This window comes from Lissotriton helveticus, chromosome 8, assembly GCF_964261635.1.
Source record: "Lissotriton helveticus chromosome 8, aLisHel1.1, whole genome shotgun sequence".
Taxonomy (NCBI): domain Eukaryota; kingdom Metazoa; phylum Chordata; class Amphibia; order Caudata; family Salamandridae; genus Lissotriton; species Lissotriton helveticus.
Genome location: NC_136069.1, coordinates 1,594,081,387 through 1,594,101,204, shown reverse-complemented (window position 1 = coordinate 1,594,101,204; position 19,818 = coordinate 1,594,081,387). Strand labels below are relative to the sequence as shown.

Here is a 19,818-nt window from a genome sequence, read left to right as displayed (position 1 = left end):
AGGCCTCTCATCTGTCCCTCCCAGCCCCTGACAGGCCTCTCATATGTCCCTCCCAGCCCCTGACAGGCCTCTCATATGTCCCTCCCAGCCCCTGGCAGGCCTCTCATCTGTCCCTCCCAGCCCCTGACAGGCCTCTCATATGCCCCTCCCAGCCCCTGGCAGGCCTCATTAGTTCCTCTCAGTCACTGGCAGGCCTCTCATCTGTTCTTCCCAGCCCTTGCAAGGGCTCTCATCTGTCCCTCCCAGCCCTTGAAAGGGCTCTCGCCTGTCCCTCCCAGCCCCTGACAGGCCTCTCATATGTCCCTCGCATCCCCTGACAGGTCTCTCATATGTCCCTCCCAGCCCTTGAAAGGCCTCTCATCTGTCCCTCCCAGGCCCTGGCAGGCCTAATTTGTCCCTCCCAGTCCCTGGCAGGCCTCTCATCTGTCCCTCCCAGCCCCTGCCAGGCCTCTCATCTGTCCCTCCCAGCCCCTGACAGGCCTCTCATCTGTCCCTCCCAGCCCCTGACAGGCCTCTCATCTGTCCCTCCCAGCCCGTGACAGGCCTCTCATCTGTCCCTCCCAGCCCCTGACAGGCCTCTCATCTGTCCCTCCCAGCCCCTGACAGGCCTCTCATCTGTCCCTCCCAGCCCCTGACAGGCCTCTCATCTGTCCCTCCCAGCCCCTGACAGGCCTCTCATATGTCCCTCCCAGCCCCTGACAGGCCTCTCACCTGTCCCTCCCAGCCCCTGACAGGCCTCTCACCTGTCCCTCCCAGCCCCTGACAGGCCTCTCATCTGTCCCTCCCAGTCCCTGACAGGCCTCTCATCTGTCCCTCCCAGCCCTTGAAAGGCCTCTCATCTGTCCCTCTCAGCCCCTGACAGGCCTCATTTGTTCCTCTCAGTCCCTAACAGGCCTTATTTGTTCCTCCCAGCCCTTGAAAGGGCTCTGATCTGCCCCTCCCAGCCCCTGGCAGGCCTCTCATCTGTCCCTCCCAGCCCCTGACAGGCCTCATTTGTTCCTCCCAGCCCCTGGCAGGCCTCTCATCTGTCCCTCCCAGCCCCTGACAGGCCTCATTTGTTCCTCCCAGCCCTTGAAAGGCATCTCATCTGTCCCTCCCAGCCCTTGAAAGGGCTCTCATCTGCCCTTCCCAGCCCCTGGCAGGCCTCTCATCTGTCCCTCCGAGCCCCTGACAGGCCTTATTTGTTCCTCCCAGCCCTTGAAAGGGCTCTCATCTGCCCCTCCCAGCCCCTGGCAGGCCTCTCATCTGTCCCTCCCAGCCCCTGACAGGCCTCATTTGTTCCTCCCAGCCCTTGAAAGGGCTCTCATCTGTCCCTCCCATCCCCTGACAGGTCTCGCATATGTCCCTCCCAGCCCTTGAAAGGCCTCTCATCTGTCCCTCCCAGCCCCTGACAGGCCTCATCTGTTCCTCCCAGTCCCTAACAGGCCTCTCATTTGTCCTGCTCGCTCCCTGTAGACCCCTCACCCCTCCCACCGGGTCTCTGCGCCCTTTCAGCTCCCTGCATGGCCACTCAAGATGTCAATCAAACGTTATTGTTTTAAGTTGATAAAAACCATCACAATGTTACCACATACACAGACTACAATATCTCGGCGGAGTGTGGTACATAAGAACAATAGTTACTTACCTGTAATCTGTGGTTCTCCAGTATTGGTGTCTTTCATAGATTCACATGCCTGAATCATTCCCCGTCGTCGGAGTAGGAGTCCCACGGTATATAAAAAAGCAGTAATATGCCATTTGTACATAGCAAATAACAGTTATAATAAACCAGGAAGTAAAGTAGCCTCAGCTACCAATGAAAAACTTCCACATTAGTGACCATCCAAGTCATTATGTTAGACCAAACTGCAGCCAATCAGGCCACAGCTCCCACCAAGGTATTCTCCCCAGAGACCCAGGCTGTCAGCTTTTTGTAGCACTGGAGTGTACCAGAGTATATATATATATATATATATATATAAATATCTTAACAGTCTGGGTGAGACTCTGAGGGGAGGTGGGTGGGTGCATGTGAATCTATGAAAGACACCAATACTGGAGAACCACAGATTACAGGTAAGTAACTATTGTTCTTCTCCAGTATTAGGGGTGTCTTTCATAGATTCACATGCCTGAATCCGAGTAGTTAGCAGTAATACAATATGTCGCTCTTAGACGCCAAAAGAACAGTTTCCATGCATGAAAATAAAGCAATGCAACAACATATGAAAGCGTCAAAAGAGCAAAAGGAGGTGGGAGAGATCACCAGAGGCTCACCTTATTGAAAAAGATTACGCAGGACTGCTCTCCCCACCGAGGCATCGGTATCACTTGCAGAATCCAGACAGTAATGCCTCGTGAATGTGTGTCTGCTGGACCATGTTGCGGCTCTGCAAATATGCAGGAGAGGCACACCAGCAAACAAAGCAGTTGAAGAGGAGACTGCTCTCGTAGAATGCGCTCTAGGTAAGGTCTGTAAGGGTTTACCTGCTTGTTGATTGCAGAGCCCTATCGTGGATGAGACCCACCTGGCGATAGTCTGTTTTGTCACAGCACAGCCTTGTCTTGGTCTGCCATGCGCTACAAATAGCTGATCCGTTTTTCTGATGGCAGCTGTTCTTGCAAGATAAAATTTAAGGCATCTCTTAATGTCTAAAGTGTGTAAAGTCCGCTCAGCTGGTGACTGCGGATTGGGGAAGAATGTCTTAAGTATCACTGGCTCATTTAAATGAAAATCCGATGGTACCTTGGGCATGTACTTCGGGTTGGTGCGTAGTATCACAGAGTCATGTGTGAATTGCAAGAAGGGTGGCTTAGATGTGAACGCTTGCATGTCACTCACCCTTCTGGCTGACGTTAATGCCAGCAGTAATGCAACCTTCCAAGTGATGAACTTGAGATCGACCTTATGGATAGGCTCAAAGGGATGGCGCATAAGCTGAGCCAGTACTATATTCAAATGCCATGATGGAGGCGGTCGACGTATTGGTGGAAACATACGAAATAAACCTTTAAAGAATTGCTGGATTATTCTTGAGGAGTATAGAGAATTCGTACCATCCTGACGGTATCGTGATATGGCCGCTAAAAACACTTTAAGTGTTGAGTGCGCCAGACCTGATTTAGCCAACTGCAAAAAGAAAGGTAAGATCTTTTCCGGTTCCGCATTCATGGGATGTAAATTCATAGTTTGGCACCAAACACAACAAGCATTGGAAATGCAATAGGTCTCGCAATAGAATAGTTAGACATTTTTCTTTTTGCAAATGGAAGAGTGGCGTTGCGTGGATGAGTAGCGTTGCGTGGATGAGTGGCGTTGCGTGGATGAGTGGCGTGTGTGAGTGGCGTTGCGTGTGTGAGTGGCGTTGCGTGTGTGAGTGGCGTTGCGTGTGTGAGTGGCGTTGCGTGTGTGAGTGGCGTTGCGTGTGTGAGTGGCGTTGCGTGTGTGAGTGGCGTTGCGTGTGTGAGTGGCGTTGCGTGTGTGAGTGGCGTTGCGTGTGTGAGTGGCGTTGCGTGGATGAGTGGTGTTGGAATGCAATAAGTATCGCATTAGAAAAGTTGTAGTTATTGGTCTTGTAAATGACATACATTTTTTTTTTTTGCGATGTTAAAATTGCTATATTGATGGCTTTGTCATTTACAATGCCAATAGTTAGAACTTTTGCAAATGTGACACCTATAGCATTTGGAATGCAACATGTTTAGTATTTACATGACTTATATGGCAGCTCTGGTCGTTATGCTACATCTCTAGATAGTTTTATCTTCCGCAAATGTGACACCTATTGTAACACAATATGTGTTGTGAGGGTGAGTGAGGGTGAGGGGATGAGGGTGAGGTGTTGAGGGTGAGGGGTTGAGGGTGAGTGAGGGTGAGGCGTTGAGGGTGAGGCGTTGAGGGTGAGTGAGGGTGAGGCTGAGGTGTTGAGGGTGAGTGAGGGTGAGGAGTTGAGGGTGAGTGAGGGTGAGGGTGAGTGAGTGTGAGGGGTTGTGGGTGAGTGAGGGTGAGGATGGGTGAGGGGTTGAGGGTGAGTGAGGGTGAGGGTGAGTGAGGGTGAGGCTGAGGGGTTGAGGGTAAGTGAGGGTGAGTGAAGGTGAGGCTGAGGGGTTGAGGGTAAGTGAGGGTGAGTGAGAGTGAGGGTGAGTGAGGGGTTGAGGGTGAACGGTTGAGGGTGAGTGAGGGTGAGGGTGAGGTGTTGAGTGAGGGTGAGGGTGAGGTGTTGAGGGTGAGTGAGGGTGAGGGGTTGAGAGTAAGTGAGGGTGAGGCGTTGAGGGTGAGTGAGGGTGAGGGTGAGTGTGGGTGAGGGTGAGTGAGGGTGAGTGAGGGTGAGGCTGAGTGAGGGTGAGTGAGGGTGAGGGGTTGAGGGTGAGTGAGGGTGAGGGGTTGAGGGTGAGTGAGGGTGAGGGGTTGAGGGTGAGTGAGGATGAGGGGTTGAGGGTGAGTGAGGATGAGGGGTTGAGGGTGAGTGAGGGTGAGGGGTTGAGGCTGAGTGAGGGTGAGGGTGATTGAGGGTAAGGGGTTGAGGCTGATTGAGGGTGAGGGTGAGGGGTTGAGGGTGAGTGAGGGTGAGGTGTTGAGGGTGAGTGAGGGTGAGTGTGGGTGAGTGAGGGTGAGGGTGAGTGAGGGTGAGTGAGGGTGAGTGAGGGTGAGTGAGGGTGGGGGTGAGTGAGGGTGAGTGAGGGTGAGTGAGGGTGAGTGAGGGTGAGGTGTTGAGGGTGAGTGAGGGTGAGGAGTTGAGGGTGAGGGTGAGTGAGGGTGAGGCTGAGGGGTTGAGGGTAAGTGAGGGTGAGTGAGGGTGAGGCAGAGGGGTTGAGGGTAAGTGAGGGTGAGTGAGAGTGAGGGTGAGTGAGGGGTTGAGGGTGAACGGTTGAGGGTGAGTGAGGGTGAGGGTGAGGTGTTGAGGGTGAGTGAGGGTGAGGGGTTGAGAGTGAGTGAGGGTGAGGCGTTGAGGGTGAGTGAGGGTGAGTGTGGGTGAGGGTGAGTGAGGGTGAGTGAGGGTGAGGGTGAGTGATAGCGAGTAGCAAAAAAATCGTATGGAGCCTGGGGCGTAGCGCAGGCTCCTGCAGGGGGAGGCTGGGACAGGCTGGGGTACCCCTTGAACTCAATTTCTACGACTATCCCTGAGTTGTGAGAAACTGGTGAGGGGGGGGATTCGGAAGGACGGGGTGACATCATGTAGATTTACACCATGGCATCGTGCTCCACAGCAAGCGAACGTCTCCCACAAACGGCAACATAGCGCGGCACAAAAACTCGGACTCTTTCCCCTGAGGGAAACGCGCACAGGCCTGCAGAACGGCTTATTTCCACCCTGTCAGAAATGGCACCTCAGCATGTGCCTTCCCTCGTCACTGAACAGGGCATATTGAACAGGGTCGAGGGCTGGAGGGCTGGCAGCTCGTCCTGTTCTCTTCCGTGAATGTCTAGCTGATTTGTCTTGCCAATAAAATATTATTTAACCGGGAGATGGAAACGTGCAGAGAAATGGATAGAGAGTGAGCGGAGACAAATGGAGGCGGGGGCTGGGGAGAGCGAGGGTAGGGAAACAGACAATAGGAAAAAGTAGAAACAGGAAACATGCAGCAATGGAGAGAACACATCAGAAGAGCAGCTGTAAAATGGGATTGCGAGAGGGAAAATGAAAGGACATGTGGGACAGAGGAGAAGAGCACGAGGTGACCCAACAGGAGTAGATGGGTACTGGGGAGACATGACAGAAGTTAGAGATTAAATAGGTGCGACGGGGGTAAGAGGGCTGAGATATAGGGGTGCTTAGAGCGACGGAGATGCAGGGAAGGAGAGTGACGGTCACAGAAGGGGAGAGGTGTATAGAGATGGCGGGAGGCGGACGAGGAAAATGGTTAGAGAAGGAAAGATGAAGGAAGCACGAGGGAGAAAAGGAAGACGTAAGAGGGTTAAAATTGTGTAGAAAACAGAAAAGATTAATAGGTGGGGGAGAGGGCTAGCGAGGGGAGAGCAACAGAATAGACGATCGTGATTAGAGGGTGAAAGGAAGAGAGATGAGAGATCGTGGGACGGAGGTGAAGAGAGAGATATTCGTATAACGTGTAAGAGGAGATAGCTGGAGTGATAGATGAGTTGAGATGAGGATGAGGGACATCGAGAGGTAGGCGATTAAATGGAAACGTATTGAAAGGAGATGGGCAGTTGGAGGAAATTAACAAACAAGACGGAGGGCATTGCTGTGGGGAGGGGGTGGAGGAGAAATGCACACGGCGGGCAGGGGAGGGGGCGGAGCGGGGAGAGCGGCATGTGGGTGTGAAGAAGCCGGGGCCTTTGAAGTGAAGCTAAGCTTCACTTCAAAAGGTGTCGGGAGGAATGCGGCTGAGGGAACAGACGGCGATTGCGGCTGAGGGAACTGATGTGCACGCGCTTTTAAGCTCAATGCACATGCGCATTGAGCTTAAAAGTCACGGGCACTGCAAGGAATCGCCACGATTCCTTGCTTCTTAGTTAAAGGTTGTTTAAGCCGCAATAGGCTCGCAAGCTCGATGCGCATGCGCATCGACAGGCGAGACCTAAAAACGCTTCCACTTGAGTTTGTAAGTTTTGTTTGTTGAAGGCGCTCTAGCATTGGCCAGGACTTCTTGACAGTCTTGTGGAATGTTCAAGTGTGCAAATTCATGGTGTTGAGGAGCCAAGCCGATAATTTCAGAGAATGAGGGTCCGGATGATACACCCTGCCTTCTTGAATTGTCAGAAGATTCGGAATTTGAGGCAGTTGGACTGGTTCGCGCTCTGAAAGAAGGAGAAGCTGTGTGAACCAATATTGTCGTGGCCACCGTGGAGCAATCAGAATTATGCGACACGGTTGTCTCCTCATTTTCTTGATGACCTTGGGAATTAACGGAATTGGCGGGAAGGCGTAGGCAAATATCCGTTCCCAATTCATTGACAGAGCATCCCCGCAAGATTCTCTGTGGGGAACCCAGCTCGCAAAGTGGGTACATTTCTTGTTCTGATATGTTGCGAAAAGATCCAGATCGGGGTGACCCCATCTGTGGAAGATCCGATCCAGCGCTGGCTGATGCAGTTCCCATTCGTGAGTGCTGTTTTTGGATCTGCTCAGTGAATCTGCCAGGACATTGGCTACTCCTGGAACATGCACCGCTGACAAGTTGATGTCGTGATCCAGAGCCCAAATCCAGATCTCTTGAGCCTGTTGAGACAATCGGGCTGATCTGGTGCCCCCCTGCTTGTTCAGGTAATGCATGCTCGTTGTGTTGTCTGTTCGAATTAACACTGTCGAGCCTTCTAGCACTGCCTGAAAGGATTTTAAGGCGAGGAATATGGCCCTTAATTCCAACAGATTGATGTGCCATTTCTTTTGTTGAGCGTCCCATTTGCCACTGATCGTCATCCCTTGAAGGTGAGCGCTCCAACCTTCTAGTGAGGCATCCGTGGTCACTATGAATCTGGGGACTTCTGCGAGGAAAGCACAACCCACTTGCAGGTGGCGTTTCTGACTCCACCACAGAATTGTATTCTTCATTCGAGGTGTTAAGGTGATGATGTCCTCGAAGGAACCTGATACCTGCACCCATTGGAGACTGAGTTCCTCTTGTAAGGGTCTCATCCTCAGACGACAGTTTGGAGTGAGAGGGATGCATGATGAGATCATCCCTAGGAAAGATTTGAATCTCCGAACAGAAACGCACTCTTTTCTGAGGAGGGTAGTTGCCATTGTTCTGATCTTGTCCTGTCTTTCGCTTGAAATGAAGACCTGAGCGAGCTTGGAATCCAGCGTTGCTCCTAGGAAAGACTTCCTTTGTGATGGTATCAGATCCGATTTCTCGAAGTTCACTGAAAACCCCAGGCTTTGAAGCAGGCAAAGGCATTTCTGGACATGTTCGCTTGCTGTGTCGTAGGAATTGGCCTTGATAAGGCAATCGTCCAGATATGGGTATATCTGAATACCCTGCAATCGTAAGTGGGCCGCTACAGGTGCCAACATTTTTGTGAATACCCTCAGGGCTGAACGTAGTCCAAAGGGAAGCACCTTGAATTGGAAATCCCTGCCAGCCACTCTGAACCTTAGGAACTTCCTGTGTCTGGGGAAAATAGGTACGTGGAAGTAGGCATCCTGAAGGTCGAGTGTTGCCAAGTGGTCCCCTTCTGCCAAAAACTGGAGGATCTCTTGGAGAGTTAACATTCTGAACGTTAATTTTTTGATGTATTGGTTGAGGGCACGCAAATCGAGGATTGGGCGCCATTCCCCTGATTTTTTGCGTATCAAGAAAAAACGAGAGTAAAAGCCTGTTCCTCTCTGGTGTTGAGGTACTCTCTCGATTGCCCCCTTTCGAATCAGTGCATTGATTTGGATGAATAGCTCCTTGAGATGTGCTGGGGGCGGCCCCTTTGGTGGTGAATTTGGAGGGGTTTTTACAAATTCCAATATGTGGCCCTTGGACACCACATCCAGCACCCATTTGTCTGTAGTAATCTTTGACCATTTTGAGCAATGTAGGGATAGTCTTCCTCCAATTCGTTTTTGGCTGGGACACATTGGCGGCAGGAAGTGATTCTCACTTCTTGTTGGTGTTGTCTCTCCCCCGAAATGTGGTTTTTCCTCGGGGCTGTGAATAAGTATTTCTTCTTTGGCCATAAGGTTGTTGCTTATATGGCTGGTACCTCTGGGTGTTTTGGGTGTTTGTATAGGAGCGCTGTTGGTAATATCCTCCTCTATTGGAGAAGCTTCCTCTTCCTCTAGCGCCACGAAAGGAAGATTTGCGATACTGCAGAGTACCCAAAGATCGTGCAGTTTCTGTATCCTTTTTGATGGCCTGTAAAGCCTCATCCACATGCGAGCCGAATAGGTACTCGCCATCATAAGCCATGTTTAACACCTTGGCCTGTACCTCCTGCCTAAAGGATGTAGATTTCAACCATCCCTCTCTTCGAAGGACTGCGGCTCCTGCCAACTGTCTGAATCCTGTAGCTGCTACATCCACTGCAGCGTCAATGATCTCCGACGATGCACACTCCCCTTCTTGCAGGATCTTTATAGCCTAAAAATGTAAATAAATGTAAATGTAGTATACTTGTAAAGCGCACAGCTGCCCCAGCAACGGGGCGTCCCGGCGCTGTATAACTCTGGGGAACCCGTCCTGGCTTTCCCTGTGGGATGGTCCCTTGCTGGGAGTCCCCAAGGTGGAGCCAGGCATCCCCGGAATTGGTGGGGCCGTTGTGGAGATTAGGCAAGCTTATGCCCAGAGTTGCCGAGTGGAACCCCTGATTAGAGTAAGCACCGAAGCGAGAATTATCGAGTCACTGAACCTCAGACCGGTCCGGTTCAGGCAGCTTCTTAATGTAAGGCGATATGTCAGACCACATTTGCCTGTCATACCTGCCCAGAATTGCCATAGAATTAGCAACCCTAACTGTGGTCGCTGCAATCGTTGATACCTTTTTTCCAATGGTATCGAGTCGTCTCCCGTCTCTGTCCGTTGGAGTGGAGATTTGAGATGACGGGTTCTTTGCTCTCTTTTGAGCTGCCTGCGCAATGACCGATTCCGTCTTGGCCTGGCCAATCAGGCAAGCAGGTGAAGAAGCTGGTGCTCTGTATTTTTTATCCACTCGAGGTAAGACTGCAGGTAAAGAATTTGGTGTGGCCATGATTTTTAGACCTTCTTTCCAAATAAAGTCTATAATAGGAATAGACCAACTTTGCCTCTGAGACAAGTTCTTAAAGTCGTACAGGAAACATTCGTCCCGTTAGTCTCCATGGAAATGAGAAATCTCTTGGTGGCACTGTCCATAATCCTATGGAAATTCGCAATATCCACCGGTGGCGATTCAGCCTTTGGTTGTTCATCTGGAGAAGGTGAGTCAGCCTGATAATCTTCATACTCCGACGAATCTGATTCATTTAATTCACCTTCTTCCTGAGCCTCCTCCTCAGTAATGTCATCATCTGCTTGGTTATAGGGCACCGGTATGTGTAGGTTATGCCCCGTTTCTTCAGGAATAGTAGGCATAGAATCTGTGGCTACTCTGGGCTGTGGGGACGAGATATGTGAGTCGCCAGACTCCGAGGGCGGAAAACGGCGATAGTAATCGTCCAACATGGACATTACATTTTTGAAAAGCTCCATAGGCATTTGCGTCCCTGGTGGTGGTGCAGTATCCAACCTGGGCGAATGTGTCACTTGCTCCTCTTCTTCCTGATCCTTTACAAGTATAAGCAATTCAGATGGACTTTTGGCTTGAAATAAATCATCACCAGAGTCCTCTACCTCAGAGTCCAAGAGCCTGTCTGGCATTGTTAGTGGTGACATACATGCAGACTGGGATGGGCGCTTCTGTAGTAGTGCCGCAGTGGTGGCTGGAGATGGCAGCGATATCACGTTAGTTTTTGCTGACCAGACTTGGATATCCGTGCAAGATGATAGCTTTGGGGTTATTGGATTCTCCTGAGCCACTGGGATATCTTGTGGCTTAGATTTTGTTGTGAGCGATGCAGTCGCCGTCGTTGATCGCTCCGTCGACAACTGTGGTCGTTGAGACTTCGTCGACGAGACGTGTTTCGTCGTCGACGACGTCGTCGACGGAACTATTTTCCTCGTCGACGGGGCCGTCGACGGGGCCGTCGACGGAACCATCTTCGTCGTCGACGGGGTCTTCGTCGACGTGGTCGTCGACGGGGTCTTTTTTGTCGACGGCTGGATGGTCGACGGGGTCTTCCTTGTCGACGATGGGATGGTCGACGGCACCTTCGTCGACGGTGACGTCGTCGACGGTAAGGTCTTCTTCTTCTTCGTCGACGCTAAAGCTGTCGTCGCCGGCAAGGTTTTTGTCGACGCTGATGAGTGCGTCGTCGACGGAGGCTCGTCGACGGTTGGAGAGACCTTCTTCGTCGACGAGATGGGACGAATCTGGACATGGACAAAAGTTGGAGAGGACGCCGAGGACATCACCAAGGAGGATTTAGGTGAGGAGAAAGTCATGGTAGAAGTCACCGGAGTGGCTGTCTGACAGGAAACCGGCAGAGAAGTTGCTGCCTTGGTAACTGGCCTCTGAGGTGACAATAAAGACACAGTCTTTTTAGATTCTGGTGGCTTCACAGATTTTTCAGAGGCTTTCTTTATTTTTGAGGTAGAGGGCTCATCAGCGTCAATAGTGAGCTGGGCCTGCTTCGCCACCTTTACCTTAGGGGTAGTCACCTTACCCTCAGCCATTCTTTTTCTAGATCCCATAGAAGACATAGAGGCCAAACTTCCTACCTCAGAAAGTGGCAAATCCTTATCCTTATTCCGCTGTATCCACAGGAGCAGGCGACCCTCTCTGTCCCTGAGGGTTTTTGTAGGAAAAGTGCGACAAATCTTGCACTCCTTAGCCTGATGATCAGGATACAAGCAGTATATACATAGAGTATGCGGGTCCTCCTTGAACAGCCTTGCCTTGCCACAAGAATCACAGGCCCTGAAAAGGGACTTAGATGTAGACATGTTGGAAAGTGAGAACTTTCAAGAGTAGAGAAAAAAAAAAACTGAGCAGAGCTCAGAGAGACTCCCTATCACACGACGTGCGGTAAAAAATCTGACAGCCTGGGTCTCTGGGGAGAATACCTTGGTGGGAGCTGTGGCCTGATTGGCTGCAGTTTGGTCTAACATAATGACTTGGATGGTCACTCATTTGGAAGTTTTTCATTGGTAGCTGAGGCTACTTTACTTCCTGGTTTATTATAACTGTTATTTGCTATGTACAAATGGCATATTACTGCTTTTTTATATACCGTGGGACTCCTACTTCGACGACGGGGAATGATTCAGGCATGTGAATCTATGAAAGACACCCCTAATACTGGAGAATTACTACTTGTTTAGTGTCCACTAACCTGAATCCCCCCATGCTCTCCTTAGCCTCTCACCTGCCCCCACCGCTCTCCAACGGTTTTACAGTTGCCTCCCCCCCTGGTCCTGACGAAAGAATGAAGTCACCTTGAAGTAGTCCAAGCTTTAGAAGTTGAGTGTGGAGGTGGGTGTTGTTGAGAGGTGTTGACCAAGTCCCCACACGCACGGTCCTATTGGGACCCCAGGGAGCTAGTTCTGCGCCCTTACACCCAGAGTGGGCAGGGATTGCGGTTCCAGTTGGATCCGTAGTCCTTCTAGTTGGATTCTTCTGGACAGGGCCACTGTTCTCAGAAGATCTGGTCTTTATTGAAGAGTGGGCTGTCTTTTTCGGGTTCTGGAAGTTGCTGGCCACAGGACAGGTGTCTTCTTCTAAGCAGGGGCTTTGAGAAAGAGACAGGCCAGCAGGGCTGGGGCCAAATCAGTAGTCTTCAGACTCAGCTGCACTGTCTTCTAAATACTTTTCTTCTTAAGTCGCAGGAATCTGAGGATCAAGTTTCAGGGGGTGTCCCTAAATATTGAATTTATCGTGTTACAGGTACTGGAAGATGGTAGCCAATGGGCTAATTGCCTTTAGGGTGACTACACCCTTAGGGTGGGGGGCAACCCCTAACCTGATTCGCTAAAATTCTTCCACTCAAGATGGAGGACTTTCTAAATGGGGGGGGGGGTGGGCACCTCGGTCCAAGGCACCTTAGGGGTGGTTCTGGCAGAGTGGGGACAGATCCCTCCTGATTACCAATTTTCCCGCCGACCCTGACATCAAAGTGGGACTTGGTCAGGATGCAGGCGTCCCTGCTAGCTGGAGAGGCCCTCGTCAGCATAACAAAAGGCAGGAAGCCTTTGCTGCTCACTGCCCTGAATGCTATTCCTGCTTGGAGGTTGGTGAGGAGCACCTCCACCCCAAGCAGGCTTTGTCCCTGACCTCAAGAGGTCAGACATGTCTCAGTGTGGCAGGCTGGTGCAGACCAGTCAGCTGAACACGAGGGCGTTGGCAGTTTTTCAGGGGCATCTGTAAGATACCCTCTGAGTGCATTTTACAATACATTCGACACTTACATCAGTATGGGTTTATTGTGCTGAGACATTTGATACCAAACTTCTTAGCATTCAGTAAAGCCATTAATGGAGCTGTGGAGTTCGTAATGACAAACTCCCAGCCCATGTGCTCAGTATGGCTTCACTGCACTTACAATGCTTAAGAATGGACTTAGGCACTGTAGGGGTAATTTGCTCATGCAGTTATGCCCTCACCTGTAGTATAGTGCACCCTGCCATAGGGCTGTGAGGCCTGCTAGAGGGATGGCTCACCTATGCCGCAGGCAGTGTTGGTGGGTATGGCAAACAGGGATGTGTGCCATGTCGACTCTTAGGTTTTGTCTGCACCAAAACACAATGGCAGTGTATGTGTTTGGGGATGGGTCTCTGAGGGTGACACAATACATGCTGCAGCCCTTGGAGACCCTCTCTGGTCACAAGGCCCTTGGTACCAGTGGTACCCTTTACAGGGGACTTATAGGTGACCCAGAGATGTGCCAATTGTGGAAACAACGGTAACGTTTTGGGAAAGAACACAGACACTGGGAACCTGATTAGCAGGGACCCAGTGCACCTTTAGTCAAAGTGCCTCAGACATCAGGCAAAAAGTGGGAGGTAACTGTGCAAAAAGGAGCACTTTCCTACACACATGCAAATGCTATGCTTCCTTAATCTCCTGGCCATCAATTAATTCTCTAATCCTTTCTTCCTTCCCCTGACCCAAACAGTGTGTTTCATAGAAACACTGTGATTATTTCCACTTGTTTTGTAAAGTCCTTTAGGGTTAAGTTTCACCTTAAACATTCATTTTCGTGTTTTTCAAGTGGGTCCACTTAAAACTCTATAAGAGATCCTTTATCAAATTGATATCCACGATACCCCATTTCAACTAGTGACCGAATGAAGGGGACCTTTCCCGACTGTGGTATGCAGCTCAATAGCCGAGGGCAACAAACCATCATCTTTCACACCGAGTCAGTAAGTATGTCATCTGTGCTGTATGAATTTGGGCCCTGTATGTTGCAGGTACTATCTTTCATGTATACTGTACCGTTAACTCTAACATGTCATCAAACTGGACAGAAGTGTCACTCTTAAATTATGAGCGAACAACTCGTTTTTCATCACTTTTTGCATTTGTAGGGTTTCTTGAGCATGTTTGTTTATTGCAGTAAAACCATGAAGACTATTGCTTTAATTACTTTGATATTAAGTCTAAAATGTTGCCTGTTTGGCCCATCAGCATCTTCTCCTGATTCATTCCATGTTGTCTCTTCCAGACGTCACAGGGAGTCCAGGTGAGGCGCTTCAAGTCCTTGGGTGACCTAATCACCCAGTACCTGCAGCCCGCCCAGGGCCTGGTCTGCACACTACTCTACCCTGTCGACAGAGAGAAGGAGAAAGAGAACTTTGAGGACCGAGACTATTCAGGTACACCCTTCTGCAGGGCTCTGTCATTTTGGTTTCACTACTATGGGTTCATTCATGTTTGCCAGCATGAAAAGATAGACCATTCTTAGTGTATTTACAATTCAAAAGACAAAATTCCTAGGCCAAGGTTTTTTTTTCTTCAAACATATGTTTATTGGCATTTTGGTGAGAACAAATCCACAGTAGTCAAGACCATACCTCTGCAAGGCCTCCTAAACAACATGCAATAAGCATGTGTAACAAAAACGTGGCATGATAGTCAAATTCTCTCATGAGCATCCCCAGGAAGTTCCAAAGGCGCACAACCTAACTTTAAAATACTAATGTACTGCTCCATGCTTATAACGTGTTTGCCAAATCAGCCTATGCGTTTGCATCAAATCGCTACTTCCCATGTGGCCCATAAGACCGTGGGCCAGGGAGGAGGGAAGGGGAAAATATGGGAAGTAACTTAGGTAAAAAGAAAACCTAACACTGTCTCAGGGTGTGTGTTGGCTACAGGTAATGAATAATATCAGAGGAGGCGTGGCTAAGGGGGACAAAAGCTCCCGAATGTGTACGGGCAATCTCGCCACATCCAGGGGAAGGGGCGGGGGGAGGATTTGGGGCGCATGGGCAGCCAGGGAGACCACAGCAGGTGGGAGGTGCTGTACCCTAAAGAAGAAGGGGAACTCTACTCAGAGAGCACTCGCTCCTACACCATCACCCAGGTCCCTGCCTCGATCTCCACAGACAGACCCATTCTGCTCCTCGGGTTCTGACCCCCACATCACCCTCTAGTTGTTCCCAGCTCTCCAACACCTCCGTCCACAGACCAGCTATTGGGCGTCGTATTACCCCTTGTGCGTCAACCCTAAGCAACACCCTTTCCTCTGGCCTAACCCGCATGGTGATCTCTCTCACCCAGGCTCCAGAATGGGCCCCACTACAGAGTTCCACGCCATCGCAATTCATCTCTTGGCAAATATACTTAGTGCCCACCATCTGAGGTTTAGGTCTGCCTCAATCGTACATGGAAGAGTCGGAGCCAGTGTAGTGTGCAGTCTGAGGACTGCCGCGTTCCAGAACCATAACACCAGAAACCCAAGACTGGTTTCGGCCTCGGTGGACCTCTTCAATTGGGTGAAGCTTGGTTCGAATATCTGGGCATACCCGTCAAATTAAGGCCGTCACAATGAAAAATACAAAAAGAAATTGGATGGAATGCTTAAATGAATCTCAGCCACTACTAAGTACTTGGGGCCATTCCGTCGTTGTTTGCCTCACCATGCTGACTTAGATTAGGTAATGTCAGATGCATATGGCCATCCAGAGGAAATGCAGGTCAATGTGCTTTCCAATTGTGAACCTATGTGTAAACATTTGAACATATGCCAAGGTTCAGCCAAGGATTCATAGAATAGTCTATGAGATGTTGAGGTTGGGTCTAGAGGTCAAGCAAGGCATCTCATCAGAGAGACATCTGATGCCATTCCCTAAGACAAGTTGAGACCTCGTTGGATTCTGGGCCCGAAAGAGTTATCACCATAGAGTTGAATAGGTGGAAATACCATTCAAACACAGGAGTGTAGGTAGAGAGAGAAGAGTGCATTCAGGGGCTATCACTCTAGCCATTTACTTCATTTATGTAGTCCTTGTTAGGTTCTTATTTCCTGGGACTCCATCTGGCAGCAAAGAGTGCTGATAGAGAAGCACCCCCCAGCTGCTTTATTTGATCTAATCCTACATGGTGCTGGAGCCTTGTTTTCCATTTTCATTGTACATCTATTGGGATCAATGGCTGGAAGTGAAGAGACTAGGAAGACTAGCCATGTTGATGCTTCCTTGGTAATCTAAGTCAGTCGCTTGTGCCAGCGCAGAATTATCTTTGTCGGTCACTTGTGTCAAAGTTTCCTAATGTGGTGATGCAGTTTACTATAAATGGCTTTTTGAATGTGGGCATCCATGTGCATTGATTGTGGAAAAGCCTTTAACCCCTTCCACGCTGATGACGAGCTGGGCTCGTCATGAGGTAGCCTCCTGCTACGCTGATGACGAGCCCAGCTCGTCACGTAAAATGCGGTTTCGCAAAACTCCGCGTACGAGCGGAATTCCGCCCGCACGCATGCGATTAATCGGCAACACAACACTCCTCCAGATTTTACAGGCCTTGTATTTGTTCTTTGCTAATAGAGTGGACATGGTAAGTGTAATTTAATTGTATAATTCAAAATGTAAAAATTCCCGCTTAATGTACACAAACCTGTATAGTCTCCCAACCCCTTTCTCCAGCTAAGCTTGTTGTATATAAACACAAGCCCATACATAGGCACAGACCGAACCCAGGCGGAGTAGGCTAAAATGTTGTGGGATGGAAAAAGAGGAGACTTTTATAAGTTGTTAGCTTTTATAGGTCATTAGCACCACTCGTAGTTTTTGGGCCTACAGTAATTGTATAAACAAGTTTGGCAAAGGCAGTAGGTCTCGACTTTGAAACCGATTGCCTTTGCCACCGCGTGTTGCTATCCTAGCTAACTGCGGCAATTGCACAGACATCCGCATTGACCTTCTTAGAAGGCATTCTGTTTTATTTAACAAAATGCCATTTCTAAATGGTCGCTGTGGATAACTTTGCGTCCACAACCATCTTTGAACAGCATTTTTAATTATTGCAAAATACATGCAAAGATAGCTGCTGTGGTTGTGCATATATCCATGATGGCCATCTTTGAATGCATTTTGTGTTATTTGATCACATTCTGTTCAAGGGTGGCTAATTGGGGATGCATGTGCATCCGTGGCAGTCATATTTGAATGGGACTTGTTAAAATAAAAACCCATTTGAAGATGCCAGCCACGCACAAGTGTACAGGCACACAAATGAAGCGCCATATTAGAAGGATCACAAATCCATTTTCGCAATGGATGATACTACTGCGTGCCTTTAGAAACCATAGGAGGCTGGACTGCGAAAGCAATCGAGTCCTGGATGCAACGAGGGGGAGAGGGAGAGGAAAGATAGAGAGCAGTAGAGAGTCACTGAAAATAGCCCCTCCAGTGCACTGACCAGTAAGGTGGGACATCAGGAGTGGAAGGATACCTCATCTAGCCAAAACACTGTAAGACAATATTTGTCTTGGGCAGGACTAGTCAAGTATAGTGAAAACAACCATCGAATCAGGAGCAGGGAAGTGAGATAGACAAGAAAACCATCCAATCATGAGGAAGGGGCTGGCTGAAAGCTCACGCTAAGTATATGTAATGTATTGGAGACAATATGTCTGGCTAATAGATAACAAGAGGTGTTTGTAGCCAAGGCCAAATGAAGGTTGGTCGATACTTGATTCTTCTGCCTTAGCCCTGGGGGCTCTGATATTCCTTCCCCATTTGCAGGCCTCATATGCCATCCCACCTTGAAGGCATGAAATGCTGTTGACTCTGTTACGTCCCAACTCTTTTCCTTACTGGTTATATATTACTGGGGCACATATCAGGGATTGGGTGTTTATTCTTTTCAGCAATGTGGTTTCTGCACCACAGGATCTTCATTGATACTCCTAAATGCTGAATAATCCATTCCATTCAAAAACTAGTTTGCTTGACATAGTTCCATATCTGATCGCAGGTTAGCCTCCTCCAACCTATTTTTTCCGTCAGAATGCCTTCTCTATTTATCAGCTGTCTTTCTTGTGGAAGGAAGAAGGCATCTTCTGATGCACACAAAGTCTGTGTAGTATGCCTGTCACCATCTCATCAAAAAAATAAATGTGACATTTGTAGTAAAATGTCAAAAATTACTCGTAAAGACTGAGAGGGTATCAGATTAAGAGGTCTGATGCAGGATATGAGGGCAGAAGAAGAAAAGAAGATAGGAAATGCCTGTCTCATGCCCTTCCTCTGGTAAAATTCATAGATCTGGCAAAAACTCCCACAGAGGGAGCTCTATAGACAAAAATTCCTTTTTAAGACAATGCCATCAACGTCCTTTTCATCGACACCAATCATCGCCATCGAGAGTGTTAGTGCCAACTTGCTCTCCTTCAAACGAAGTCTTGACATCACATCACCGTCGATGCTCACTGTCAAAATCAACTTTAAGAATATCCGCATCACCATCAATGCAAAAAATCTCAACGGCACCAGCTTGTTCACTGCAGCAGACCATTTGTTTGACGTCTGTGGTAACACACGCAACGTCGAAAAGACATGCATCACCATTACAACCGATGTTATTGAAAAATAGACCCTGTACGACATTGAATCCTTCTCCCTAAACATCGAGAGGTATACAAGTGGCACTGTCTTCATCACCAGGGTGGTCTGGATCACCTTCTGCTCATTCCACCTCATCTCAAGCTTCCTGTGATCCAGGTAATCAAATGGACAAACCTCTCTGCCTACTGAGAACAGTCATGCCTCCAGAGGATCCCTTGCAGACACACTTTCATTCCTTAGTCCTTTCACCAGTTAAAATGTCTTCAATAGCAACTTCCATGTCCCCAATCAGAAAATGAAAACCCCCTTCACCGATTAGGACAACATCATTGAGAACACCCTCTAACATAAGCGATGCATCTTCTTCCAGATCAAGATCTCCTTATTCTGATTCAACACATATATAGTCTACACCATAGCCACCTTCTAGAGTATCTCCTGGAGATGATATTCTTACTTTTCAAGATCCCTTAATTAGGGGAGCAACTAGGTTAAATATTAACATGGACACTTCTCAGCCCACTGTTTTTGTCATGCTAGAGAAGCTACAACAAAGAGCAGCTCGTAAACCTCTTCTGCTTCATCTACCATGTCTGTTGGACATTGTAGAAGAAAAATGTCTTAACCCGGCCACAGTTAAAGCCGCCTCTCCAAGGCTTCTGAAGAAATATAAACCACCCCAACAAGATCCTAATTTACTCTGAATGGTCCTAAGCCTGATTGTCATTGTTACAGCGGTAAGAAGGAAACACACTTCTGCTCCAGAATCTGTGGTTCCTCCTGACAGAGTGAGCAAGAGATTAGACTCTGTGAGGAATAACATCTGTGGTAAAGCTGGCACTCACTTAAAAAATGCCAATGCAACTGTCCTTCTAGTGAGGTATCATAGAGAGATTTGGGATGATTTGAAATCTGTTGCCTCTGATTTACCATAACATATGCAACTCTTTTGTTCTTGAAATTGGTTCGAGATTAGAGAGCCTTCTTTAACAATCTTGAAGTGCTGCAGTTGACTCGTTGAACTCTCAGCTACATCATTCTGCCATGGGGTTTCACTGAGAAGATCGTCCTGGCTTTGTTTATCCTCCCTAAAACCTGACGTTCTATTAAAAATGGCAAACTCATCTTTTTCAGGTTCCTCACTCTTCGGGCAGCATACTGAGGAAGAAATTGTCAGAATGAAAAACAAAGAAGCAAAACTCAAAGCTGTAGAATTGGAGGAATAGAAAAAATCTTCAAACACAAGCCCAGAGCAAAGGATTCAAATCCCCAGATGGCCATGCCAGCCTCAACACCAACAAA

General features: G+C 48.8%; 1 protein-coding gene across 1 annotated transcript in view; it reads left to right on the top strand.

Moving 5' to 3' along the window:
• The window catches only part of INPPL1 (inositol polyphosphate phosphatase like 1), a 755,507-nt gene that overhangs the window by 296,711 nt on the left and 438,978 nt on the right, over positions 1-19,818 (top strand). Inside the window, exon 3 of the mRNA XM_078658619.1 lies at positions 14,172-14,322. Within this exon, the coding sequence (XP_078514745.1) occupies positions 14,172-14,322 (151 nt within the window). The remainder of the gene's footprint in view (positions 1-14,171; positions 14,323-19,818) is intronic.